The sequence below is a fragment of the Phyllosticta capitalensis genome (assembly GCF_038381095.1).
Source record: "Phyllosticta capitalensis strain CBS 128856 chromosome Unknown BKA78scaffold_10, whole genome shotgun sequence".
Lineage (NCBI taxonomy): Eukaryota > Fungi > Ascomycota > Dothideomycetes > Botryosphaeriales > Phyllostictaceae > Phyllosticta > Phyllosticta capitalensis.
In genome coordinates this window covers 825678-852813 of record NW_027117448.1, presented here as the reverse complement: position 1 = coordinate 852813, position 27136 = coordinate 825678, and the positions used below count along the sequence as shown (strand labels likewise).

Below are 27136 nucleotides of genomic sequence, written 5' to 3'. Positions count from 1 at the left end.
GCCATTCACGTGGAGCCTCGCGGTCCCTTCCCCGTTTGCATCCATAACTCGAGCCTACCGCCAAAACAACTACATACCCGCCGACAACATGGCCGACGAGCTGGAAGAACTGTTGCTGGAAACCCTCGACGACCTGGAATGGCGTCTGCGCCGCATTGAATTCGTCCTTGGCGGCAATCTGGCCCTCCAAGACGCTGGCCGCTCCGACGCGCCTGTTACGACGCGTCTGCAGAAGCTGGAAAGCTCCCTCGCAAGTCTCGCGTCCAAGTCGCGGGCGGTCAAGGACGTTCTACAGCTTCGTATGATTCTGGATCAGCTGCGTGTAGGAATCATGTTTCTGACAGCGCGGAACAGAGTCCAAACATCCAGACATTTTCACCCCGGCGGCACGACCCAGCGAGCTCATCTCGTCGCGCGATAGAAACGTCGAGCCTACACCTGAAATCAAACTCGCGACCGTCCTTACTGAAGCGCCGGCGTTTCCTGCTACGGCCTCGCAGCTGACTTCGCTTCAAGACCTGCCGCTGCCACCAACAAGCTCCTTCACATCGCTGGTCGCTCTCTCGCCGCGCATAACGCAGTTGGAACAAACGCAGCTGAGTCAGGCGCGTGAGATTTCAGAACTCCGGCAACGGAGCGGCAGGGCAGTTCTCCGGTGGCATGAGGTCATGGTGCTTGGCCAAGGAAGATGCTGGGCCGAGTGGGATCAGAGAGTTCGACAGGCGGAGAGAGACGTGCGGCGGAAAGAAGTCAAAATGGAGCAAGAGTCGGGCTGAGGGGGTAGAGCTGACTGCACTGGCTTGAAGACGAGAGAGCAGACAATGGGCGCTGTTTCACATATGCGCGAGGTCACGACGGCAGTTTTAATGATGGCATACGACGTGCACGAGACAATGCAATTAGGAGTTGCTGCAGGCTGCAACTCGATTGGCGACGGATGGCGGACATGAGGTTCCACGGAATCGGTAGCTGTGTGTGGGCAGAGGCAAACGCGCGCTAGCGGTACAGTACGCGGGCATGATTCCTGTCGAGTGGCTCGTGTTCGGCCGGTTTGAGGGCTGGTGGAATGCTGTTGTGGCTGTATTGGGACTGAGACCAGCGAGGTATGGGAACAGCGTCATTGGTCGGCAGGCTGGATCGTGGAGTCGAAGAGAGTCGACGATGCGGCTCTCGAGACTTGATGGACTGATTGATTGACTGCGGTCAGGCCGAACAGCGGGTAGACGGGTCAAGGGCCGGCGCATGGGCATGGGCAAGGGCGCGGGCGTCGGGTGCCTTGAGCGTGGCGGCCGGCGGGAGGACCTGAGGGAGACTATGTACTGTATAGTTAGTGGCATGATCATGGCTGATATAAGAGACTGTAGAGTTGGCGTCAAGGGAAGTCCGTAGTTGTGGTTAATTTGCACAGCCCTGGGGCCCTGTCGCTGTCACTGTCAGGTCAAGAAGTCTCCCACCTCTCTCCTGCGCCCGCGTACGACCACCGCACCGACACAGACCGACCAAACCAGGACGAGACAAGCAGCCGAACTTCATCTCTCGACGATCCGGATCCTGCCAGGCCCTCCATCTCCATTCCCGACCGTCGACTGTCAACCATCAAATTCTCCGCCCCCCAGCCTCCCGCGACAATCGCCCTCTTCGTCCATCGTCTCCTTGCCGTCGTTCTCTACCACACTACCGCTTTCGCTACACACTAGCCAGAAGCCTCGCCCGTTCCTTGCCCTTCGCTTCGTTCACAGGCCCGGCGCCTAACCACCCTCATTCGCTCGTCAACGCCCTTGAACCACAACTGACGCCTTCCTCCCACTCGCTCGAACCCTTCGCCAGCGCATTGCCCGCGCCCACGGTACCGCGTCCACCTTGACATATCCACCAGCCCTCGACCGACAACAAAGCCACCCACAACACCATCGCCGCCGTCCTTCATGCCCTCCCCCTACGGTTCCCCCGCCTCTCCCAGTCTGAACAAGATGAACAACGGCGCCCCCTACGGCAGCCGAGCCCGCTTCAGCTTTGGCAACATCCTCGGCGATCCCTTTGCCCTGTCCACCATCTCCATCAGTCTGGTACGTGTTCGAGACATTGACGCGCGTCTCAATCGCCATGCTAACAATATCACCAGCTCGCCTGGATCATCGCCTTTATTTCGTCCATCGTCGGCAGCTTGCACGGCAACTTTCCCAACTATACGTGGTGGGCCCTTGTTTACATGTTTTGTTGCATTGTCGGCATCACAATCACTGTTGGCGCTCAGGTCGAAGACACCTACCATGTCGCGGTACGTCCATTCTGGAACGCGAGTCGCTCGTATCTAACAACCCGCAGATTGCAAGCTATCTGGCCGCGGGCCTCGTCTTCACCAGCTCCGCTGTCAACAACACCATCTACGAGGGCGACCCTGCCAAGGAAGCTGCCGCGGCAGGCTACATTCTTTTGTCAATGATCGCAGTATGTGCAGTCGCGCGCATTGGGAAAGACAGGCTAACACGCGTAGATCATCTGGATCTTTTACTACGGATCCCAGCCGTCCGCGTCGCACCGTACATTTGTTGATTCTTTTGCGCTCCACAAAGACCGGCACTCAATGACGCGCAGCTCGAGGCCCATGTCCAACAACTACAGTGCGCGCCCACAGACGTCTGTGACCAACCAACAACCGCAAATGTACACGTCGGCGCAGTTGAACGGATTCGAGACATCGTCACCAGTTTCCGGCTACCCCGGTGGACCTGCGGGCGTTGATCAGCGCAACTCCGTGCAGCCGCGCTTTGGCAACGGCGTCGGCGGGGCCCAACCAGAGTCCGACGTCAATGCTCCCACGGAATACCCTTACAGAGCCAAGGCCATTTACAGTTACGAGGCCAATCCTGATGACGCCAACGAGATCAGCTTCTCCAAGCACGAGATTCTCGAGATCTCCGACGTCAGCGGACGCTGGTGGCAGGCCAGGAAAGCCAACGGCGAAACTGGAATTGCACCAAGCAACTACCTCATCCTGCTGTAAATGCACAGGCATTGATGTTGACGACCTTTTCTTCTCTTCTGCACGGACGCTGGGTTGGTTTGCTGCTACTTCGATCATCCCGGCTCTCCGCCTCTGGTTACCATGGCATCGCACTCTGGAAAGCTGCCGCTCGCGGCCCCGCCAACAAGTTGACAAATGCTTGTTTGATCAAGCGAGGCGGATGGTGCTTTCAGTTCGCCAGAGCTGATGAGCCAGATTCTTTTCGCCACTTGATACCCGTTCAAAATACCTCCCCACCGGCTTGGGCTTTGGCAAAAACTCGATTTAATTGTTTGCCTTCCCTTCTCTTCACGACAAGACTTCGGCTACGAATGAAAAATCGACACGGATAAGCATTCGACGACCCTAAAGATGCTCACGTTTTAGTTGCGTCGAGTCCACTGCCTCGGCAGTCAGCGAGCGCGAAACCACCGTCAGATTCGAGCGAATCTGAGGCAGACGACACTTGGATTTCTCGACCGAGGAGCTTGTATTCTCCGCCGTCCCTTTTTGTCTCGCGTTTCCTTTTTTTCCTTTGACTTCCCCTTTCCTTAATTTCTCTCGTGGGTTTCCAGAGTGTGCGTTACGGAATCGGTCAGTTTTGGCTTTTGCCTGCTGTGCGACACTGTCCAAGAAAGGAGCTTTGAGTATTTGAGTTTTTTATTGGCCACAAAATGCCGTTTTGCTTTTGCTGCTTTGATCATGCTCTTTCCCCTCAAGCGCATCTTGATGGCGTTTTCTGTCGTTATGTGACCGGTATCGTCTCAGTATTTTGCCCATGGCGGCACGCTGAGACTGGTTTGTTATGGTGGTGTGGTTTGGCACGAACAAGGGTCCCGCTCCGGACCCAGATCGCCGCTGGGATCCGATCGGGTCGGGTCAGGGAGTCGAGGGTTTCACACGTGCAGCCGCGGCTGCCACGACCACGGCGGTCGTCGCTGCTCTCTGGCCAGCGTCATGATGATTGGGGGGATTCGGTCCGCCGTATACGTACGAACAGGCTGCTACTACATCTGTCCGTCTGTTTGGCTGTTGTCTGCCTGTTCTTCGTATTTCGTCTCGTACTTTGTTGCGTCACACTACTACTACCCCATCCCCCCTTTCCCACTATACGTCGACCCTCCCCTGTTCACCCTTCCAGTCCGCCGCCACCCACCGCCACATCACCGCTTGTTTGTACCGCAAGGTAGCTAGGTATCAATGATCTTGGTTAGTGCCTGCCTTCCTGCCTTGCCCTGCGTGCGCGCGTCTGAGTGTCCCTCTTGCGCCTGAATGAGAAAACTGAAGAAGAGAGCTAGCCCGCGGGTATCTTTGTCTCCGGTCAACCTCGCCGACTCTGGCGTGCTGCTAGCCAGTCTGCTTAGTCGACTTTCCCTTCTGTTAGATTAATTTGTTCACCACCCGCTTTTCCGCACGCGTTTCTTCCTCCTTGCCTTGCCTACGGGGTCGCCTGCCACTTGGTCGGCTGCCTCTGGCCTGTTCTGGCCAGGTCGCCCATCCACCTCTACTTTTGTGGCCGTATCTTTGTCTTTGCCATTTCGTCTTTCTTGTCCACGGCTGAGAACTGCGTCCGGCGAGCGATGGCGTTGTGATCAGCGGAACTTGATCCTCGTTGTCGTGTGATGATGTTGTGTTGGTGCTTCGGTGACGCGATGGCGGGAAGAGGTGAGTGAGCTGACGACAGAAACACAGTAGGTTGCGCCTCGAAGTGGAAAAGAGAAACCAAAGTAAAGGTTTATCCGCTGCCGATTGTCGACACAGTCGATTGCGTCGTATCTTCCGTTCACAGGCTGCGCGGCCAGCACTGCTTTGGAGATTTCGATGACCGGATGGGGAAGGGGGGATTTTATACTTGGTCAAGTCCGCGGAGCAGTGGTCAGGGGCATGTGGACTTGGCTGGTGACTCACACGAGTGGAGTTAGTGACATGGTGACCAGGACACACATGACTACTCTAACGCTGCGGATTTGTCCTTTCCTCCTTCCACCTTCACATGAGGCTGTTTGTCGTCAACGTTAACGCACTATGCTGATCCAAAAGAGGACAACTCCGGGACTGAACACGCGGTCTATCGAACCGGCTCCAAGCGAAGTAAAGAGGCGGCCTGCGAACAGGGCAAGCGAGAGTGCTATATGTAAATGCAGCACGATACTCCGAGTCCAGTAATTATGGCTCTTGTGGTGTGGAGGGAAGACGAAGCAGGTGGATTAGGCAAGGTTTTGTACCTTCTCAGGGGGAATTGGCGGACATGTATGGAAGATTACGGACATCCAAAGCGATTTTCACGAGTTCAAAGGCTGCACGTGGGCAGTCCGTATGAGTTGGAAGACAATTTGGAAACCTAACTTCTGGTTTCATTCCGCAATGTGCGCCATCATGCAATGATGCAGGTCGACAATTCAGGGGTAAAGGAGGGTAGCAATAGCAACGAGACCGCAGACAAGTAAGGTGCAGACAGACGGAGGGACGCGCCGACAAAGACAAGTGGGTTGCGGTAATGGTACTGCTCTGTCCGGTTGACTGAAGTTGGACAGGCGTAAAAGATGCGGACGAGGAGGGAAGACTGCTCGCAAGAGGGGCAAGCCTTTTATAGCTTGGCCCCACCAGAGAGACTCCTCGAGTGACCTCAGCAATCACATGGTTCAGGGGGCATAGCTCGTGATTGAAACAAGACTAGAAGTCAGCCTGTTCTACATGAAGGAGGGCACAGGGAGACTTTGGCGTACGTGTCTGCCCTTTTCTGAACCCATTGCGGTTTTTGTGGATCTGATTTGCATAAGAAACGCCCGAGATGATCTCCTTCGTCATAACGAAAAATTGGTGCTAACCAGAAAAAACCAACTACAGTTGTGGGGGAAGACACATACTCCAAGAGGATGCCTGCCACGACGGAGAGGCAGGACAAGAAGTGTACAGATCGCAAGTTGGTTTCTCCTAGTATCAGAAGTCCACACGTCTACATCCGTAACCAGAAAGATTGGTTATGCAAAGGAACGAAGCGTTGCGAGGGCGAGAGAGGTCTATATACTTAGGCCGGGAGCCTCCTCCGTGTCAAAGAAGCTTGTGACTAGAACATCGGTGGATGTCACACGATAGGAAGTAGGAAAAAAGTTTTCCAGCCTGGCATGTGATTGTTTCTGGATTTCTGTCAGTCCAAATTGGCTTGCAATGTCGTCGTTGACCATACGATGAATGCTCATCGTCATTCAGAGATAGTAATGCCTGAATGCAGGAGGGTTCACGAGATTTGTGTTTGTGTGTAGGGACAGGATAAAGGCAGAAGACAACCAGGAGCAAGACAGTGTCACCAAACCGCCATGAATACCACACCCAGCCTGCACAGCTCGCCCGTCGATGCAGTAGAAAATTGTGTTGGGAGTGGTTGAAAGGAGGAGTTTTATACCCCCTTGTCCGAGAAGTGAGCACGTGCAGTCGAGACAGCCAATGGAACCACGCAAAGGTCTGGCTGAAGTCACGGAGGATCTGCCCACCTGTAAACGTGCGCTACAGGATTAGGAGGTAGATGCCAATGCGGCTTCTCCCTCCAGACCAAGTGAAAAACGAATCGGAGCCCCTGGATCTATCCAAGATCATTCTGACTTTATAGTGACTATCATTGTTGCGCAGCCACAGATGACAACGTTTGAGCTGCTTGGCCGGCCACAGGATAAGTCAACAATGGCGATCGAGTAGTGAATCAACGGAATGCGAATAAGACGCAGGAACAGGAAACGAGAAAGAAAAAGGGCCCCGAAGTATTGTAAGTCCACAGAGCTGGTGCTCCCAAAACCAGTGAGATCGACCACTGTCCCCCTTGTAAATCCAACAATGAATAGATGGTGCGGAAGGGAGAGGTCTGTTGCCAGAGGAGCGGGTCTTTTATACCCTTTCTTCCGACGCGAACACGTGCGCTCAGACAGTATGACCAAAAGGTGTGACTTACTATTCGGCCTTAGGTCTCAATCATTCGGAAGCAGGTGCGGACCAACGGCATTTTCAATTAAAGCAGAGCTACTGAGCGTGTCGCTACCACCGGAATCGGGGTAGGCTATCCATGACTTGCCAAAATATCACAACGCCAATATTCGCGCCAGATCAATGATGCATTTCTACGTCGACATTCGGCAATGAAGGAGGGGCCATGACATGAGCAAGAGGAAAGAGCTGAACCACCACCCAGTTTGTGGTCGGTCATGTTGTCTTCGCTTCGGTGCATTTGGCGACCGAGGGGTCAAAGATACAGGTGCACAGGTGAGGAAATCGTGGGTTTAAATAGTGGCAGGTGCGGAGCAAAAACGGCGACTCGGCTTCCAACGATGGGAATGGAAGCGGAAGGCATCCATGTGACCATTCCCGAATCTCTTACACTTCAATTATGTTTCCCACTCTTCATCATCATCCAATCGCGTCGCTTGTGTTTTGCAGACCACTGAAGAGTCATAAGACAGAATGCGACAGGTTTCCCAAGGGTATTCTGTTGGAGAACTCGAATCTGCGGGAAGGCGAACAAAGAAAAGTGATCAACTGCTCGAGTTTTTAAGGGGTCCCACAGGCCATGGAAGCTTGTCGAGTATGTCAATGCGATGAAAGACGCAGGCTTTTACACCTCCTCACCAAGGTCACATGTCCAAAGGTTATTCTGGAGCAGCCCTTCGGCCCAGCATACAAAAAGCGACATTGCATGGAGGTCGCCTTCAAACTCTTCCTCCAAAATCACGTCGCTTGTTGGACGAGCAAGGAGATCGGCAGGGTACACGAAGAGAACCAACCACTTTTGATGCACTTGATCGCTGGAGTTCAAGCACCGCCTGCGACACTTTTTTTCTCCATTCTCATTCGCTGCTGCTCATCACCATCATGTTGCGGAAGCAGAGTGGTAAGCAACGCAACTGATTGCTGAAGTTGCGCAATTGAGTTGCGCAACGCAACGCAACGCAACGCAATTGAGGCCTCTAGTTGGGCAACGCAATGCAATCAGGGGGTCAAATTGTGTTGCTGAGTTGCTAAGTTACTACATTAGGGAATTTAGGAGCTTTATACGCACTTGAGGTCTCTAATAAGCTAATTATATCCAATTATAGCCTTATCTAACCCAGCTATATCTATACCAATCTTAATAACTACTAAGTCCCTACTTAATTGATTGCTTACTAATCAGTCTAAGGGGGGCTGTGGGGGGAAGCCCAAAAATGAACCCCTTTACAAAATAGCAATTAAGGCAACGCAACGCAATTCAACCCCTAGTTGCGCAACGCAATCGGGGGCCCGATTGCGTTGCGTTGCGTTGCTTACCACCCTGTGCGGAAGAGCGCAACTGCCTGTGAACCTTGTTTATAGAGAAAGAGGACACAAGAGAAGATTCGGCGACCAAAGACGAAAAGACAGGAAAGAAAAGGCAGTAGAAGTCCACGAGAGTTGACCAAGGATGAAGTCAGAAGGCTTTATATTGACCCGAACAGGCCGCAGACTAGAAACGTAGGCACTCGTGACCCATCCAAGACACGTCTTACTTCATATTTAGATATTCAAAAGTTCAGTCTCCCACGGACCTGGTGGTCGAGTGCGCAGTGGATTAGTCTTGGCGGCGTCCGTTGGTGGTGCATGGTGCTGCCAATACCTGCCCCCTGAGTCTCGCTGCGACCATGCGTTTGGCTCCTACCAAACCCGGGTTGTATTTTTCTCTTTTATGCCCTCTCTTTCTCCTTCTCCCCTCGTCTAGATGACCAGCGCTGCGGCGAATGAAGCCATGACAAAAGACCAGCGCAGAGCAAAGGAGACAAATTTTGGGCAGAGGTTCAAGATCAGGTATCTCTCAGATGCCGTGTCGGTCTTTCCTCCTCATCAGCCAAACCCCGCCCTTCCGGAAGCCCAGGCGAAGGCCTGGTCTTTTTGTGTCCCTCTACCGAAGTTTCCTCTTCTACGCCATTGCGCCGCCTCGATTGTCTTCCACACTGCAAGGAAGTTTCGTCAGCAGCCAAAGAATCGAACACCAGTGTCGTGCGTTAGAGGACTTCGAACAATCGTCCCACGGGAGGCAAAGCGCGTAAAGAGCAGAGGAGGACAAGAGAACTAGTGGATAATTTGATCTGCAACTAGACCAAGTATCCTGTCGCATAGTCCCTGAATCGCATCCAGGCAAGCGAGAGTGACTTGCAGAAGCAGCGTTCGCCGCGAGGAGAGGCAGATTTTATACCTCGCACACCCGACCAGTCCCCCAAAAGGGGCAAGTGACCACCGAAGCCACGCCAAAGACACATGACCGGCTGGGCGGCGGCAACAGCCTCCTGAACTCTTTGGAAGACCAAATGCAGTTCAGAATCACCAAAGACACCGTCCGGAACCTTGGAATCTGCGCTCGACTTCGTAATTGATTTGCGTGCCATTTCCTCCATCGTTGAATCACGATGCTGATTTTCGTCATCGTCTCCAAGAGGCGTGAAACACTGCGAGAGAAGCGAGGCGATCAAAGGCACACAAAGCAAGGCTGGACTCCCAAAGCGCGAAATTGAAGAGCAAACGAGAGAAAACAGACAACACAAGTCTGGTCTTCCGCGTGGACTCCACGCAAGTCCGTATGTACGAGGGTCTGATACTCAAGCGGATGTCGCTCACATTGATGGTTGACAGAACGATTGCTGCCAGCCAAGAAAGGGGCTTTTATACCCATCAATCTCTCCTTCTTATGAGTCTGCTGGGAAATTCCTGCGAGAATGATCCATTAGGTAAAGCATGTGGTTCAGCAGTCACGAGGCAGGGCGAGGTCGCTTTGGGGTATAAAAGCAGAGATCTCGACCAGACAACCCTCTGATTTCTTCGGAAGAATGACTGCAAGTCAGTCACAACACGCGCAGCTCCGTGGACGCCATGGACTACAGCCTGGCAGTCGAGGCACTTCGAGGCGTTTCACAACTCCCTGCTTGCCGTGTCAGCAATGGACATGTTGCTCATCATCACTGCTTCATCATGATGAGGAAGGAGGTAGATCCGCCAAACTCCATCTCCACAGCCAAAATTCGATCAAGTCACCTACAGTGCGTGCGTCTAGGGAGCATTCATCTGCCGCGCATCTCCGTACCAACCATTCAACCAAGTCACAATCACCGCACCTAGGGAGTCCTCATCAGCCGCGCGCTTCAACCCTCACCCATCACAAGACCTCACGCTCTTTCCGCTCTCTTTACGCCCCTATACCCATTCAGACACGTGATACACGTGATTACGCTGAGTCGCTGCGTATAAAACGCACTCTTTCTGCTGCTTGTTCCTCCCGAAACTTCCATCAGTGGACTCACTGGAGGAGAACGTCCTCGGTGTACCGATCACTGGCGAAGTAGCAATGTGTGGCCTGACTTGGGAGGGAGGAGCGTCGCTTTGCTAGGGATGCGGTGGGCTGGCTGTAGATCTACCCCTGGTCTGGGGGGAAGGCGTTTGAGTCGACAGCATCAATGCATGTGGCGTTGCTTTGATAGACGTCTTGACGTCAGGTAGCATTGGGCGAAGACGATGACGCAAAAGAGAGTTGGAGAACCCACAGAATTGCTGATTTAGCAGAAAGAAAAGCCAGAAGACGGACCAGTGGATAAAATTTCGATGTACGTCAGTCACGAAGCAGTCGACGTCGAGCTTGGGTAAAGTCATAGGACATTACAAGCGCCAGGATGTAGAAGCAAGCGTACCATGAAGAGCCGAAAATTTATACACCCCAGGAAGACCCACATGATGTCCTTCACGTGAGTTTGAAGGCAAAATGGTCGTACCTCAAGCCAACATGCTCAATCGATAGACAGCAAAGACGGGCACGCCTCGACTACCAGAGCAGATGAGGCTCAAACAATGAAGCCAAAGCAAAGTGACTCACCCAACCCGACCATCCACGGCGACTCCGACGACAGAGCCGCACTTCCTCTACTCAGACACCGAAAGTTCCAGCCTTGCAGTCTGGCATGCAAGCCGCATCTCCACACCCCCGTGCCATCTGCCTCCTACTCACCCGTACCCGCCCGATGCCATGCCAAAGGCCAACAGAAGCGCTTGCTCGAGGAGGTCACTGGCGGTGTCGGTTTCCGCCAATCGCCCGCCGGTCATCCGTGGCAGCACCGCATACGGAACCTGGCGACGAGGCGGGCGGCGGGGAGCGGATGGCGGACGAACAACAGCACAAGCGGCACAACGTCAGCAGCAGCAATCCGGCGGCCAGTGAACCAGCCAGCGCCAGTACAGACTCATCGGTTCAGTGCGCTTGGCATGCGCGATTGCCCGCCAATTTAGTTGGTCTGGGAAAGAAACGCGCACGCAAGCAGGTGACGGGCAAGCGAACGACGCACGGCATCAATCAGGCAACAGGAGGAGCGGCGCAGCAGCAGCGGCGGCGGGTGGCCGGCTGGTGAGCCAAGCGAGAAGGAAAAGTTTAAGTGCGCCGGGGGATGTGGACAGGACACAGGATGTGATGAGCAGCAGTGCTCGTGCTTGCTGAGCTGTCACTTGGTCTTGTCTCTCTGGCCGGCTGTCCGTCCGGTGCGCGAGGCTGATGTGATGTGATGCAATCATCAGTGGGTCTGGAATACTCAGCATCAGCTGCAAGTTTCAAGATGGGTCTATCGGTTGGAATGGGTGCGATGAACTATTGGTGTCCGAGTAGGAGGAAATGGCGGAAGATGAGGCTTACCACGGAAGTGTTGCCGTGTCATGATGGGCTCGATTTGGGCTCCATCATACTCGGCCTGTGTCATTGTGGCGGCCAGTAGTGGCTATTTTGGTTGGATTGCTTGCTTAGTTCGCTGCTCTTGGACGGGGAGAGACGGGGCGAGCCAGACAAGCAGCCGGCCAGAGAGGCGGACAAATCAATCCAGGTTCGGCTATCTTCAACCAGCAAGTCAGAGTCTGGTGTAGCCTCTCCATGCGGACGTGATGCGTCGTCTCATGCGTCTGTCGGCAGGAGCGGTACGTGCAGATCATACGTTGTGGGTGTGCCCAGAAGTGGATGCGGCGTATGTTGGGCATGTGGAGGGTGGCCGAAAGGGCTGTGACATGTCTAGGCTGCTGTTGGCAAAAGGAACTGGCCTGTCATCGTAGTCCACGAAGTGAGCGTTTTCGTGTCCTCTTGCACCGGTGAGGGAAAAGGGGTCTCGCGGCGGAGGGAAAGTCGCTGGTCATCGACACATATCCATTCTGACGACTTGGGGCACGACTGTTGAGGGACAATCGAGAAGCATGTTGCGTTCAATACCCGCCCGCCTACCGCAAATGCGGCTGATTGCCTGGCCAATGTTGTTTGGGATGGTCAGCTGTGAGCGATGCTGTGCATGATGTTTGCCACCATAGAATCAAGTTTGACCGCATCAGATTCATCCGGCTGTCCTCAGGCGAGTCGACGGATCCACTCGAGCCCATGCATCTGCAGCTCGTCGTTTGAGCGGGAGCGTCCATGATCCACAAGAGATGATTGTTGGGCAGGTCCGCCTTGGCAGTCATCCTGAAAAAGTATCCTCTGCTCGAGGCCCATGCGCGTCCGAGGCAAGACAGCACCCTGCTCGTTCGCCGTTCAGCCTGTCGTCAGTATCCTACCCTGTTGGTGTTGCTCGTGCTGGGTCTACCAGGGGACCGCTCGGCGCGGGGTATCATGTCCGCATGGTACCAGGCAGCTGCAGAGCATCTCAGTACATTTTCCCATTCGTTTCCGTTGCACAGGCAATTTGATAAGCTCTATCCAGTCGGACCAAGGTGCGTTGTCGACGTGCCGGCGCTCATTCGATTCAGACAAGCGTTCGTATCTTATGGAATTGAGCCGCCTGCAAGATCCAAATGCCGGAAGAGTTTTAGTAGACCAATAATGGAATGGAAAGACTGTAAAAGACGATGAAATGGAATTTCTTTCTGACAGCATGAAGCAATGGTTTCCAGTCACGTGATGAAAACAAACCAGCCATCACACGATCAGGCACCTACAGATTTTGTGTATACTCCCAGAAGCTACAGTTTCGAAACGAAGGAGGCCAGCTCGCCTGAGAATACGGGCCATACAGATTCTTCAAGTTGTCTGTTGTGGATCCTGCAAGGTGGTTACCGTGGACACTCCCGATGGTCGTACGGCAATCCACGTAGCCTAGAGCTCATGCAGAGACCTTGTAGATGCGTATACGTTTCCGGAATGTGGAATGGCCTGGAGTTGAGACACGATCGGGACCAGGAACTTGATGCTCTCACCGAAACTTTTTTTTCCTTTTGCACACAGAGTGGTTGTTTATACGCAGGGTCTGCGCATAGCATGGACAGAGGGCGTCACAAGGAGTTGCGGCTCTGGTGACGACGGTTGCCATTGGCCGTTGGCCGAGCTCGCTTGCATGCCTCAACCCAAGACTCTCGGCCTGCCCAACGGGGTTAAGCCAGGCACTGACGACAGAGAATGAAGCCCTCGCGTTGCCTGATTAGTAAGAATGGAAGCGGATGTGGCCAAGGTCGAGCGTAGAGGGAGGATGCGAGAACGTAGATCTTGTGTGCAAATGTTGGCGGACAGATACGGACAACGGCCTGATGGAGCAGCGAAGCGTGTGGCAATCAGCTGAGGAGCGCGGCGGTCGATTCCCGAGGGCTCCTGTACCGTGGTGATGCACGAAGCTCGAAACAGGCCAGGGCGGTCAAGGACGGCAGCCGAGGGATTGTGGGATGGTTGCAAGCGTGGGAGCGGAATCCGGAGTAGGTGGAGAAGCAAAGATTGACTGGTTGGGACGGGGGATGGTCGTGACTCTGATATGCAGGTCGCAGGCCTGGCAAAGTTATTACTCACATGTGCAGCAGCCGACGCGGACGCGTACGGGCGAGGCGACGAGGGTGACGGGGGCCATGGGCGCAGAGAGACGGACGCGTAGATGGAGGTACAATTAAAGTAGAGGTGGTGATGAGGAACGAACGTGGTGTTCATGTAGTGGTGGAGGTTGTCGGGATGGATGGGCCCCCGGCAACGGGCGAGGCACCGGCAGCTGCTATTTCTCCCTCGCACCTCGCCGCTGGACTCGTCCACCATTGTCCTTTTCCACCCTCACGCCCTCTTCCAGGCAGCGGCGAGCACAATCCCACGCCTCGTGCATCCAAACCGCCCATTGGCAGACTCGCCAACGCCATCACTCGCACTGGGCTGCGACGCGACTGCCCAACAGCCCAATCCCGGCCACAACCCGTCAATTTATGCGGTCCGCCCCCGACCTCCATCCTCGACCTCTTCCTCTTCGTCGTCTTCTTTGGCCTCAACCATGCCAACGCCCTCTTCGCTGGCCTCTTAAGCTCCTGCCATCCTTGCCTACCACCGCTACCAATTCTCGCGCTCGCACCCCTCCGTTGCCATTGCGCAAGCGATTGTCGTCCGTACCGACACCCGACCTGACCCACCACCACCGCACGTCCATCGCCTCCGCATCCCCAGACCCCGCCATGTCGGCTTCGCCCAAGCGTCGCAACCTCAACCCGACCGTCGAGGATGATGACTCCTCCGACGAGAAGAAGAACGGGTACGCCAGATCCAACTGCAATGTCGCCGTCAAACGCTCCACCGACCTGGGCAAGCACAAGCTGCCCGATCATACCAGCGATTCAGGGTATTCGAGCCGTACTGCCACGTCCAAGCGCAGTGCTGATTCCACAAAAAGCTCCAAGGACAAAACCCAGGATCCCGCCGCTAAACCGGAGACCCCACCCCCTGCCGAACCCCCTGTAGCCGAGGCCAAGGAAAAGAAAAAGACTTCCAGGGATACCAAGAAGCCTACAAAGCCAGTGGTCAAGCAGGAGTCCAAAAGGGAAGAGCGGCCAGCGCGAGCCGAGTCCAAGACCAGGAAATCTCGTCGAGACAGTCTGCCTGTGGCTACTGCCGAGACTGACCCAGACAGGCGGCGAAGGAAAAGACTGTCTGTAGACACTAGAGTGGAACGCCCCTCAGGCCATGGATCTCGATATCACCCCTCTTCTAGCCATGGAAGGACCCCTGTCGACCATGTCGCAGAGTCAGGGGGATCTCGGCCTCGTCTCCAACCGGCCGGAGGTAGGCCAGTAAGTTATCACGGTTCCTCTTCCTCGGGCTACATGAATGGCAGCCAAGGATACTTCAGTGGAGGACCACCTCCCGCTATGTTCAATTCTCCCTACTGGATGCCTTCTCCCGTTGCGGCGCAATATTCTCCTTATGCCAGGCCCATGGGCCTGCCGTCTCCAATGACGCCGCATGTGGATCCTCGTTTCCCAGGCCCAGTCATTCACCAAGGAAATCAACCAGCTGCCAGGGCCCAACCGCGTTACAACCCCCGCTACGGACAGCCTCAGTCAGCTATCTCGTCTCCACGCCAAGAGGAGTTCGACGATGAAGATGCCTGTGATCCCTGGGACCAGTATGACCGGTATGACCAGGATCGCCAGGATAGCCAGGATATGCCTCCGCCATCGTTTATACCTCAAAGACGACCAAGTGCTCCAAAACAAACCAGGACCGCTCCGAATATAATGCCCAGCATGTACCCTCGAGTTGCATGGGAAGACGAAAGACAAGACGACGCGGACGACTACTACGAAGAAGACCCACGTCTTGCTCGCCAGTTTGCAGGACTTTCCATGGGGACCACTCGCCGTGGAAGATCTGCCACCAGCCCCGACTCAAGGAACACTGGGGGCAGAGCCCAGGCAGTGATTGAACCTGCGCAGTCCAAGGACAATCGCCGCGATCACCTGACCAGGCGCAACACGGTGTACAACACTACCGTACCATCTCAACAACAATCCAACAATGCGCGTCGTGATAGGGCCGATGAGAGGAGAAAGTCCCAGATGGATGACAAGGAGCGAAGGGTCGAAGAGTACGTGCGTGGCATGTCTCTGGAGAACCCAATTGACAGGCTTCGAACGGGCAGCGGCCGACGCGCGCAAAGTACTGCCTCGCCAAGGACCAGGACCAACGTCTCCTCTCGTCATGGCGAAGATGGCAAAAGCCGTGTCAGCGATTCAGGAACGGCTCTGAGTCGCAAGACTAACAACCTGATCATTAAAGTCCACGACGACAATGACATCGTCGAGATTCAAGGTGATGTCTCTGGCAAAGCGATTCGGTTCGGCAACGGCGAAGATGGCGGAAAGCAAATCATCATTGCCGACGCCCGGAACAAGGAGAAGTATTACATCAAAGATAGCAGCCACACGACGGAGAACACCAGTAGCAGCCGGTCTCGAGGCGAGAGCGATCGCCGAACCAAAGTGAGCAATCGCACTGAGCGCGAGCGCCGGCCGAGACAGACCGAGCAATGGGTCCAGCAAGATCAATGGCGACAGCCAGATCAATGGAGAGGCTGGTGATGTCTCTTTGATCGCTGGACTCGGATCTTTTCTGACGTCTTTTTCTTCCCTTCTCGGATTCCTGTTTTTTATCGGTCTGATTCCTTTGCCATCTGATACCTTGTTTGTATACGTCATCTGAGCGCGCTTTCTCTTTGTTTTTCAGTACGTGTTTGTTTCTGTTCAGGGCGGCGCTGGTTTGCCAAAAGAGCCATTTTACCCTGTGTACTGTCTTAGTCCAGTAATCGCTCGCACGGGGGGCAAAAGTTTGTAATGACGGCAAAAAGGTGGTCTGCGCTGGAGTACGGACAGGTTCTCTTTCTCCTCTTTTCCAACATAATGATTCCCTTGGGAGCACCAGACGGATGGGCTGGAGGAATGGACTGCATGGTATTGGATATGGCTGGCGCGAACGTATCTTGGACTGGGATTTGATTTGGGTTGGGTTGATTGATGACGACTTATGATGATGATGACGACTGTTTACGAAACTTGAAAAGCCTTTTATATCTTGCTACCCTCCCCTCCACTCTACTCCTGCTGCTAGTATTGGTTGAGCGCTTTTACTCACTGTACGATTTATCTCTACCGCTTTGCATTCAATTAGCGTCGCGTTGTCTACTGTCCTTTTCCGAAGTCATGGCTCTTTCCCTATTGGGATGATATTTGGACCCAACTTTCTGATGAATGAGTACGCCGGGAGACAGTCAATTGAGATGGCAGTTCACCCAGTCCGCCGAGTTCTGCGCCTATTTGGAATATTGTGCCCTATCTGTTGTAGTGTTACACACAAGCCCCTCATCATTGTGAGGCTTGCAGCGGTGGTCTACATTTCGCATCGATGAGAGTCGAAGACAAAACGAAATATTGTAGCATCAGCCCTCGAAAATGGGACAAAGTGGAGCAAGAAAGCTACACCCGAAGGCAGTGAATTTTTCGAATGGGAATTTACGAAGGTTCAAGGTCGGTCCCCTTCGATGGACTGGCAGTGCCGCTCGACTTGAAGAGCAAGGTCTTGGTGGTGAGGAGGTGGCCTTTTATACCCACTAGATGGCTTGTCCGTTTGCTTCAGCACCGGCGCGAGTCTGTGACATGAGCACGTGCAGTCAAGAAGAGTACACGTGCGACGGTTTTGGCGCTGCTGCCTAATGGGCAGATCACAGACATCACGCCGTTGTCTGCGCGTGGAGGGTTTGGCTGTTTGGCACTGCGCTTGCTGTCGGAGAGGCAGTATAAAAGCTGTCCAGTTTTGACGCAGCATCTCTCGTTTCTTCTCCAACAATTCTTGAATTCTTCGAATTGGGTCACAACATGATATATACATGCCCCACTCGCTACCCCCCGAGAAGGGAACCCCACTTTCTTTTGTTTCCTCTGTTTCCACCATCCTCTTCATCGATGCGATATCCACCCTGCAGTTCACAGTGATCATTCTTGCTGTTTGTCGAAGTCAAGTTTCTTTGATCGTTGACATCATTGCTTGGATGTGGTGAACAGTGGCCATGCTTTGTTGGGACTCCAAAGCTCTCCCGAGAGCACGGAGAGGAGAGACACGAAACAAAAACAAGTACAGTTGGAACATTTGAACGGGAAGCACCACAGTAATCGGGTAGTGTTCCGCTGGGGCCAAGTTGCCGCGCTTTGTGGAAACTGAAGTGAAGAGCTCAAGAGCTTCCAAGCCGTGTATTTATAGAAGGGGAGGAGGCTCTTGAGCCGGGGAAATGCGATATCGCGCAGCCTAACATGCAGACAGTGTCACGCGCAGCTATCGTGTGTTTGCTAGCCTGGAGTATGATTCACGGGAGACGGCGCTTGCCGCGTGGCCGCGTGGTTGGTACAGCCGTGGTGGTCCCTGCCCCCCTGACCTGCCCCCTGAAGGCGGCTTGAAGACTAGTACAAAAGAAGGAGCTTGACAGGCGCACTCCTCATTTCGACATCTCCTCAGCTCGATCCTTAGAACAACAAGCCTTGGAAAGGCTTCGACTGTGCTTCTTAGGGATGACACGACAAAGCACACTGCTCTTTTTCCTGTATCGGCCGTTCTAAAGGTTGGGTCTTAGCCACCGCGCGGGTGCTTCGGGGAATATGCTGAACATTCAACTCCACCTGCCGTCAAGTTTTGAGGGAATTTGGACTATTAATGTTCATCAGTACTGACCTGGAATGCTGCCGAACACCATCATAGCATCGTAGCCCCTGTTTATTCACGCCCTGAATGGCTGGCGTTGATGTCTGATTCCTTTGGGCTCGCACAGGAACCACCCCCAGTAATTTCCCTTTTGTGGGCTCGACAATGACGTCCACAAAGTATTGACTTGTCGGTCAGAGAAGGCTGTTCAAGGCACCCGTTTATACGCGCAACCTCCGCAGTCAGGGCGCGTGAGTTGCGGCCACTCGACGTCCCCCTGAATGAGTCAGAACACTTGGAAAGTGCTGACTGGCTGCTTCCCCTTGAGGAACGATTGACCTATTTCCGCATGTGGAAGTATGACATCCGCTGAGTCTATAAAAGTCAACTTCATCGTCGTCCCTGAGTTGCTTGTGGGCATCGAGCTGCGCAGCAGAGAAGCATTTGGTCATCTACGAAACTGAGTACTCACTTTTGGCCCTCTGTCAGCCTCCCTCATCCAAGCCTGCCGCACTTCCGCCTCGAGTCCTGGATTCTACGGACTTTGGGACATTTTTGGTCCAGGTCATTTGAGCTAAGCATCGCTGCTGAAGTGTATCCGTCGCTGTTGTTATGGGATAGCGGTAGCTGATAATACTGTATTTTGGTGGAAGATGGTCCTCTGAGCCCCTGATACTATCTCACGCACGCAATATCCTCTTCATTCTGCGTATCTATACGATTACCCAGAGACAGTAGGTGAAGCTGATGAAAGTGTTATTGGAGCAGCTTGAGACTCAAGAAACGGGGCAGTATTTCAGGAACGAAGTACGTTTGGAGAGAATGAACCCCCGTATATAGCCCCTGAGTAGCGAAATCAGATGACTTTACGCGCGATATTGGAGTCGTTAGTCACGTTTGCATCCCCATCAGTCTTGCGCCTTTTAAGATTTTGACAATCACTACATACGAAGCCGCTCTTCTAGGACACCTCCAAAGTCCCGCAGTAGATTGATCCACAAGGTTGGAAATGAAAAGCAACAAATGCGACAAAGCGCACTGTTTGTTTCCCTCGCTGCTTTCGCACCCTCAGTTCCCCTCACGTCCCTCTTGACTCTCTCTACAATCCCTAATCCACAAGGACTCGGTTCATAACTTCTTGACCGGACATTGTCGTCCGCCAGCATTGTTCGGAAACGATTATCGGACGCGGAATCTTCCCAAATGATCCATGCGACCATGACACGTCTGGCTTCCCAAAGAGGCCTCCACCCTCCAGAAACAGTGTTCGCTTCCTGAACATGCGACTTCGCAGTTCGTTCTGGGCAGCGAAGCGGTTGTTACGAAATGGAGAGTTGATCAAGAGTCCGTAGATTTATACTCTCATGTACAGGTAGCGCGAGCACAATTGGTTCTGCTCAATTCAGCGCACACGGTCGACAGTCCGCGGTCATGTGGCCTTCAAGTTGGGCTTCTTTAACTATAAAAGCAGCTCGAGTCTTGCTCCAGATTCCCCCGAACGCAGAGATCTTTTGAGCAAGGCAGCAGCGAATACTCCATTCCATGAGCAGCACGTACTGTGGGCTCTCGATACGTCGGGAACATATCACTTTTTGTCTTCGTGGTTTCTTGCGCCCTCTGTCATGCCGATTCAAGTCCTGTTCAGTCCCCGCAGTCTCTCCAGGGGAGTTCAATGGTCTTGAATTCAATCGCTTGTTCGGAGTCGACAGCGTGGTCCAGCAATGATGATTCTGCGTACTGAATCAACAGTATCCGAGTTGGCGCACGCTTTCAGTGATTGATTTGGGCATCCAAAGGGCGGTCAAGCAACTCGCGCGTTGCCTTCATGCCCGCCCAGTTTGAGGGACTTTCATGACGGCTAGTTGCAACCTGGCAACTGTCAGAGTCTACAGTGAAGCTTGATAACCGCTCCCACTGAACAGTAAGAGGGCCACGATAGAGTCATTTTGGTGATTAGCCTTGTCTCGTCACTTTCTTCAGTTTGGATTGGAACCCTATTGGTCAAGTCTTCGTTTTGGGTACCTCAAAGTCTTAGGCCCAAATAGGTAGAGCAATTGGAGTATAGGTCTAGAATGAACGTGAACAGGCGCGGATGTAAAATATACGCATATGAAGTCGCTCGCCAAAGAAAAAATTAAAAAAAAAAGGAAAAATAAAAAATCGGACCTGACGCGGATCGAACTCATGGTTATGACGCGCTCCAGAAGGTAGATCAGGTGTCGCGGAACACCTCTCCACCTCCCCGACCAGCACGCCACCAAGACGTACCCATGCGACACACGCCAGCGCCCGATAAAGGTAGACTGTAATTTGGGAAATATAAATATGGAGGGAAGATGGTGGTGGGCTGGTGCAAGGGGCAAGCCTGGCGCCTTGACGTTGTCACAGTGTCTTCAAAATCGCTTCCGTTATTTGATCATGATGCGAAAGTTTATTAAAGCACACTACTGGACTATTCGCATGCTGGAATGTCATTCAGGGGTAAGTTAAAGCGCGGGATTTCTGGATGTCAGCCGGCCTGCTGGCAGTAGGTCTGGGGTTACAGCTTTGAAAATACAGTCAATCGTCCTCAGAGCGAGTTTCAAGATACATCAAGAGAAATGCGTCCTGACCAGGATGACGACTCATATATACTCGCGCCCCGACATGAGTCACATGTCGTCGAGCCTGGCCGCCCATGGGAGATGACGCGCACATTTTGCTGTCTCCTGACTTTCAGGGGCTTGGTCAATCTATAAAAGGCCACGTAGAATTGGGCAAGCATCCAAATCCAATCCAGCAGGCTGCGGACTGTTGGTTTCAATCGACAAGATCAAACAAGGTTTTGTACTGTTGCTCGTCTTTTTGTCGAGTGTCCTATCATGCTGGGGCCATATCTTTCTTTGGCTCCTTCCTGTAACAAATTGATCAGCAATTGATTCTGTATTTTGACTGCTCTCTGCGCTCAGCGACATCGCCCAATGATGATGAGCAAAGCTCACAAACCACAATCACGGTTCGTCCATAGGAAGCAGGACTTGTGGTGTTGGACAGGCAGACAGTGGCTGGCAGAAGTGCGGTCGTCCCGGCGGACAAGGAAGTACACGCCCACGATCACTCCAATGACTGAGCTAAGATGGCCTGTTAATCCGTGTCACAAGAATAACTACCAGGTTGAGAAAAACGCGGCCTTTATATCACTGTCGCAACACCTTTGTGCATGTCACGGGCACAGGGACACACGTGAAGATTCCGTCGACTCTTGACTTTGCGCACACCAAGTCGTGGGTATTAAACGCATCCTTCTGGCAGCCTAAGTTCCTCAACTGTCGAGCTGGACGACACCTTGAACAAGAAAACAGATCTCGAAAACAGAGTCATCCGGAAGACACCACACTTCTTCTCGGCGCTTCTCACATCCTATCTATCGCGCCCTTGGCCTCGCTTTGGCCAGTTTCCTTTCTCATACCTACATTCCCGACATGAGCCACGCAGCATCTGGGGCTTTGCAACATCACCGCTGCTTCATGTTGTAAGCTGCCATTAATGTGCAACGACAACAATCAGAACAGAAACGACGCAGCAAGGCGCAAAGCGATGAGTGTCTTGAACCGAAGGAGACTGGGAAAGTCTGCTTGTCCATGCACCGTTCTGCCAGAAAACACAACAGAACGAGGAGTAGACTTTGACCCACTGGTCGTAGACAAGAGGTCCGCAGTGCGGTGCTTGTCTCAGTCGAAGCGACAGAGACTGGTCTTTTATACCTCCCCAGCGGCCAGAACAGCAATGCTGGCCACGTGAGGAACGCGCCTGCGCCTTCCCTCGCCTTCGACTACCTTCCCGAATCGAGCCTCATCGCCGCACGGCCTCAAAGCCTCGAGCAGCGCTCTCTATAAAAGGCAAGCTGCTAGCAACGTCGGACTCCTTGTGTCTCTTCATCCTTTTCCTTGCTCCCTTCTGCGTTTGAGCCAGTCATGTACTCGTGCTCGAGACACCGAAGCGACCTAAGGTACTTCCTTCTCTGTGTCTGGCTGCGGGAATTGGATAGCCAAAATCCAACACAGCCGAGTAGCATGTTCATCTGCGTTATAAAAGCACGAAGAGTCAATGGTGCAGCGCAACATCACCCAGAAATGGTGTCCACCACCACCAGCCCCCCTTCGTGCAAGCGATCTGCAATCATCCTCTTAGACACTCGCGACGTGCGCCTTGTCCGCCAAAAGCAACGATCGCGCTGACTCCACGGGAGCAAAGAAGTGGATTGTGAATCTGTGGGGGAGAAGCCAAGCAGTGTGTGGTTGGTGAAGTATTTACTCGCAGTTTGTTGATTTTGTCGAGCAAGAAGGCTGACGACTGCCAGTTGCTGATGGAGTTTGGAGGGCGCAGAAGAGGGAGTGTTATATAGCCGGCTAAGAGGACATTGCACGTGTGGCTGATCACTTTTAGGAATTCAGGGGCCGACTAGCGCGTGATGGCTTTAACAGGTAGTGTGGAAGGAGCAAGGCAAACACTTCGCCACGTGCCCATCTGTCTAGACTCTCATAGATTAGTATTTAAACACCTCACCCCCTCATAGTCAAACTCCAGTCTTCCAAGTCCGCAGTGCCCGGAAGCTACCGAAAGAAAGAACGATGGTACACTGGGAGTTTGGAAGCACTATCCAATTCGCGACTTTGTGGCCCCTTGTCGCATCTGCATCCATTACTGCCGCGCCGTGCGTCGGATGCGTCGATTTCCAAATGCCACGAGAACCGGACAAGAATTCTTCATCATGGTTGGTGGATGCTGCAGGCCTCAGCATAGATTTGCTGTACGTGGCAACAGGAGTTCATTGAGTAAGTCTTTGCTTTTGCATGATGATAGAGGAAGGACTCGAATGTAAGGATGAGCTGCCGCTTCCACGCCGCCCTCAACTCAGGAAGAGTAGAAGCGTCAATAGTGTTTGGGAGTAGAGGCAGGCCAACAAAAGACAGTACCCCCGTACGGAAGTCGTGCATCCCTCGCGGTGATCCGCAGCCTGGACAAGAAGTCGAATGCCAGTTGAAGAGTCAGCAGAGGTTCTTTTATATAGAGGAGAGGAGGCGCTCAAGCAACGCCACTTCCCAAAGTGGACGACCCAGCAAACCTGTCAGAGGAGCGCGTGAGCAGCGCGAAGATCCGACTGATTGCCCAGCTGCTCAACCAGTGCCTGATAGACAGCCAGGCAACCGTCAATCCTCGCCACGTGCCAGGCCCTCTGCAATCGCGGGCGTCCAGGGCCTATAAAAACGCCCCTTCTTCTCGTCTCCATGTCCTGCATCGCACAATCGAGCCACCCAGTCTCCAAGAAGCTGATAATCATGACCCGCCAACGCACTTTCGGAGTGGGAAAGCGCGCTTCTACTTACATGTGTCTTTCTTGTTGTGCAAGGACAGGGAATAGGACCTTGCCTTCGTCGTCCGCTCGTTGCGGTGGACTGAGTGAGAGAGTGGAAGTGGTGTTTTGATGCGATGCTATGCCGTGGCATGGATGGATGATGTTGATATGGGGTCCGGATGGCGCAATGATATGACGGACGAGGAGAGTGGGACGATTGAGCCGTTGTGGGATGATGACGAAGCAAGAGAAGACTCGCGACAGGGAGTAGAGACCGAAGAGAACGCAAGAGCAGCAAAAGATGGGTTTGAGAGACTGTACACATTGGCTACCTAAACGCACCTCGACATCTCGCAAAATCCGGGGGGGGTATTGAGCACCTCACCTCACCTCACCTCCTTTCCACCTCCATCCCACCTCCATCCCCCTACCTCTCCCTCTCGCCACCAACGCCCACATCACAAAGCGCAATACAAAACTCCCTAAAATCGCCCTTGGTCGCATCCTCGACATCGTCTTCCAGAAAGACGCCGTACTTCTCCACGTACTCCAACTTGACGCGTTGGAGCAAGCGGCGATCCCAGTGCAGACGCACCAGGCGCGAGATGAGGAGTTCGTAGCGGTGCTGGCGCGCCTGCTTGGAGAGGAGGTTGTGGTTTTTGTTGTTGTCGGAGTGGTGGTGGTTGGTGGTGGTCGCGGGGTCCGTGTCGATGAGGTCGAGCAGCGCGTGCCGGAGCAGCATGGCGTCGCGCGCTGGCCGGTTGATGACGCCGTTGAGTATGTGGGCGCAGATTTCGCCCTGGGGAAATTTTGGTCAGCAGACTGTACATTCAAAGTCTTTGGTGTTTGTGAAAAGGGGAGGAAAGATCTCTGGACAGGGGTTGGGGATGCGGACGTACCACAAGATTACCACTCTTCTTCAGCACCTCGCGGGCAAAATTGCCGCCATACCTCCTCTCGTACAACCGCAAACACTCGCGCAAGTGCTCATCACTGCGCGTCGTGACGATGCGCAAAATGTCGCTCTCACCGCCATCCCTAGCCCTCACAGCTTGCGCCAACACGTCGACATCGCGGTCGCGGTACTCAGGAGGCCAATAGTCGCTCTCCTCCTGGCGGCGGGCCTCCAGGGCCGTCAGGATGGCCATGCGGAACTTGTCCTTCTTGAGCTCCGTCTCCATGCAGCGGATGAGGTCGTCGCCGTAGCGCTTGTCCTTGAAGGCGGCGCGGATCTCGCGGATTTCAAAGTTGGACCGCCCCATGAGCGCCTCGATCAGGAGCTCGCGCTTCGTGTTGCCGCCCTGGTAGTACCAGTTTGCCCAGTAGGCCTCGCTCTCCCACCGTCCCAGCGCCGTGACGTAGCAGATTTTGGAAAAGTAGGACCCCGTGGGCAGCTTCAGCTTGATGTGCTTGGCCAGATTGACGCCCTTGCCCTGGATCTTGCAGATGCGCTTGTACTCGGTGCGCAGCTCGAGCAGCTGATCATGCGTCAGGGCGGGCAGGATGTCGATGAGGACGTCCGTCTCGACTTCCTTGCGCGCCGTCAGCGCGTTGAGAATGTCGGATGCGTCCTCCTCGGCGTCGTAGATCTTGACCCGCTTCGGCTTGTGCTTCTTCTCGCGCTTCTCCTTGTCCTCGCGATGCCGCGATCGAGACCGCTCGCGGTTCTTGTCCTTGGGCGCAAACAGGCTCCCCAGCCCGCGCGAGACGTTGGAGCTGCTGCGGTGGCGCTCGGGCTTGCGAATGACGACCTTGCGGTCATCGCTCGACCGCAGCTCCAGCGGAGGCAGGTTGTCAATGTCGTCGTCTCGCGGGGCCATTATGGGGCTTGGCATGGGGCTGATGGACTGGTACGTCCCATGATACGCCTCCAGAAGAGGGCTCGCCGGAGGGAGCGCGCCACCTGGGTATCCGCTCGTTATGTTGGTGTCGAGATGAGGTCTGCTCCCGCCCACGGAAAGCCTATCCAGACGTGGCGTCAGTCCCGGAGATGGTGGCGCCAGTTCAGGCCGCGATCCGTGAACTGATAGGCCATGCGGACGCAGGCCCGGCGAAGGTGGTGCGCCATGTTTCTTTCCTCCAGGCTTTACTTCGACGACGCGCGCGTTGTCTACGCCATACGCGAGGTCGGGATCGTACTTTTCCGCCTTTCTCAGGCCCGGTGAGGGCGGAGGAGGAAAGAACTCTTGCGGCTGGGGCATCGCCGTCACCATTGGGCTGGGCGGGGACGCGGCCGTCGTCACCTTGTGGTACACCGGTGGTGGGGGATGTTGTGCCTGTGCCTGGGCCGTGACCGGCCTGGTCGTGTACTTGATGCCCTCGGGCTGGGCATACTGATAGGTGCCTGGCTGGTATCCCGCCGAAACATTTCGGGTGGGTTGCGGTGGTGGCTGCTGGCTGTTGATGGGCGCCGCCGAGTAACCCCACTGCGAAGGCTGCGCGTATTGTAGGGCCGGCTGCTGAGCTCCAGCTGAAGATGGCGGCACGTACCCGGGACGTTCGTGAGGCGGTAGATCGGCATAGCCGCCCATGGTGTACTCTTCCATCCTGGCTGGCGGACTCGCTACGTGGTGTTGGTGGGCGTTTGCGGCACCACCAAGGACCTGCCCGGGAGTTGTTATGTACGACGAAGACCCCGGCTGCCTAAGGTCGTATTGCGGGGTTGATGTCAACGGCTGCGATTGGGCGGAAGCAAAGTCAGGCGGAAAGATAGCTTGATCTTGGTCTCGGCGGGACGACCTGTCGCGTGTGCGAGAAGCTCCAGGTGACTTGGAGCGAGAGCGGGCTGCGCGTCGGTCGTCGGGTTGTAGTGACATCTGAGGTGTTGTGATAAGCCGCGGCCCAGTGAAAACTGGGATTGGCGGACGGGATGACAGGTTGGTGTACTTCACGTCAGCAGCGCGGGCACGTAGACTATAAGACGAAGAAGCGTGACACAAGGGTATTCATTTTGCTAGCAGGAATAGAAAAATGCGATGGCTGGCAGTCAGGATGAGGCTAGACGAAAGCCATTTTGGACCCCATTGACGGACATGCCGTGGCACGCACGACGAATGAATGATTGGACGAGAAGAGAAACAGCAGACTGGAGACAAAGAGGAAGAGGAAGAGAGGCCAGATGAGATGTACCGGCAGGTGTCCGTCGCAGGTGTCGAGGAGCGAGTAGTGTGGACGTGACGCCGGGAATGCCAAAGGGCTGAAACATGAGCTAGCGGGCCGGCATCAGCAGGCCAGGAATGGAGCCAAGCGGCGAGACGGATGGATGCACATAAGCAGTCATCCAGAAGAGAGGAGGGAGGTCAAGATGGATGGATCCATATGGTTTGCGAAGAAGAAGCGGTTGGTGCAGGGAGAGACAAAAGCA

At 54.2% G+C, this 27136-nt stretch overlaps 6 protein-coding genes across 6 annotated transcripts; 5 read left to right on the top strand and 1 right to left on the bottom strand.

The window, feature by feature from the left end:
* Nucleotides 1-88: 88 nt before the first annotated feature.
* Nucleotides 89-776, top strand: BKA78DRAFT_256686 (uncharacterized protein; the record flags this gene model as incomplete). Its single annotated transcript, XM_066885114.1, has 2 exons — nucleotides 89-299; nucleotides 355-776. 2 exons carry the CDS (start codon nucleotides 89-91, stop codon nucleotides 774-776), a joined length of 633 nt encoding a protein of 210 aa, XP_066740478.1.
* Nucleotides 777-1634: 858 nt separating this feature from the next.
* BKA78DRAFT_30482 (high osmolarity signaling protein SHO1) lies at nucleotides 1635-3341 on the top strand. The gene is made up of 4 exons (XM_066887650.1): nucleotides 1635-2066; nucleotides 2123-2278; nucleotides 2326-2448; nucleotides 2495-3341. The coding sequence occupies exons 1-4, from the start codon at nucleotides 1926-1928 to the stop codon at nucleotides 3002-3004; spliced, it is 930 nt and encodes a 309-aa protein (XP_066740477.1). The 5' UTR covers nucleotides 1635-1925; the 3' UTR covers nucleotides 3005-3341.
* Nucleotides 3342-10795: 7454 nt separating this feature from the next.
* Nucleotides 10796-11582, top strand: BKA78DRAFT_30429 (uncharacterized protein). Its single transcript, XM_066887613.1, has one exon. The coding sequence runs from the start codon at nucleotides 10948-10950 to the stop codon at nucleotides 11389-11391; it is 444 nt and encodes a 147-aa protein (XP_066740476.1). The 5' UTR covers nucleotides 10796-10947; the 3' UTR covers nucleotides 11392-11582.
* Nucleotides 11583-14035: 2453 nt separating this feature from the next.
* Nucleotides 14036-16546, top strand: BKA78DRAFT_30401 (uncharacterized protein). Its single transcript, XM_066887593.1, has one exon. The coding sequence runs from the start codon at nucleotides 14186-14188 to the stop codon at nucleotides 16328-16330; it is 2145 nt and encodes a 714-aa protein (XP_066740475.1). The 5' UTR covers nucleotides 14036-14185; the 3' UTR covers nucleotides 16331-16546.
* A 5797-nt stretch (nucleotides 16547-22343) lies between these two features.
* BKA78DRAFT_323430 (uncharacterized protein) lies at nucleotides 22344-22798 on the top strand. Its single transcript, XM_066889206.1, has 2 exons — nucleotides 22344-22722; nucleotides 22777-22798. The coding sequence occupies exon 1, from the start codon at nucleotides 22391-22393 to the stop codon at nucleotides 22652-22654; it is 264 nt and encodes an 87-aa protein (XP_066740474.1). The 5' UTR covers nucleotides 22344-22390; the 3' UTR covers nucleotides 22655-22722; nucleotides 22777-22798.
* A 1278-nt stretch (nucleotides 22799-24076) lies between these two features.
* BKA78DRAFT_323427 (uncharacterized protein) lies at nucleotides 24077-26700 on the bottom strand. The gene is made up of 2 exons (XM_066889205.1): nucleotides 24672-26700; nucleotides 24077-24571 (listed from the first exon to the last, which is right to left on the bottom strand). Exons 1-2 carry the CDS (start codon nucleotides 26586-26588, stop codon nucleotides 24200-24202), a joined length of 2289 nt encoding a protein of 762 aa, XP_066740473.1. The 5' UTR covers nucleotides 26589-26700; the 3' UTR covers nucleotides 24077-24199.
* Between the last annotated feature and the right edge of the window lie 436 nt (nucleotides 26701-27136).

Coding starts and splice junctions, on each gene's coding strand:
- BKA78DRAFT_30482 (XM_066887650.1), top strand. CDS start 1,926: ATGCCCTCCCCCTACGGTTCCCCCGCCTCTCCCAGTCTGAACAAGATG. Junction 2,279..2,325: donor AAGACACCTACCATGTCGCG/GTACGTCCATTC, acceptor AACAACCCGCAG/ATTGCAAGCTATCTGGCCGC. Junction 2,449..2,494: donor TTCTTTTGTCAATGATCGCA/GTATGTGCAGTC, acceptor TAACACGCGTAG/ATCATCTGGATCTTTTACTA.
- BKA78DRAFT_30429 (XM_066887613.1), top strand. CDS start 10,948: ATGCAAGCCGCATCTCCACACCCCCGTGCCATCTGCCTCCTACTCACC.
- BKA78DRAFT_30401 (XM_066887593.1), top strand. CDS start 14,186: ATGCGGTCCGCCCCCGACCTCCATCCTCGACCTCTTCCTCTTCGTCGT.
- BKA78DRAFT_323430 (XM_066889206.1), top strand. CDS start 22,391: ATGTACTCGTGCTCGAGACACCGAAGCGACCTAAGGTACTTCCTTCTC.
- BKA78DRAFT_323427 (XM_066889205.1), bottom strand. CDS start 26,588: ATGTCACTACAACCCGACGACCGACGCGCAGCCCGCTCTCGCTCCAAG. Junction 24,572..24,671: donor AGAAGAGTGGTAATCTTGTG/GTACGTCCGCAT, acceptor AAATTTCCCCAG/GGCGAAATCTGCGCCCACAT.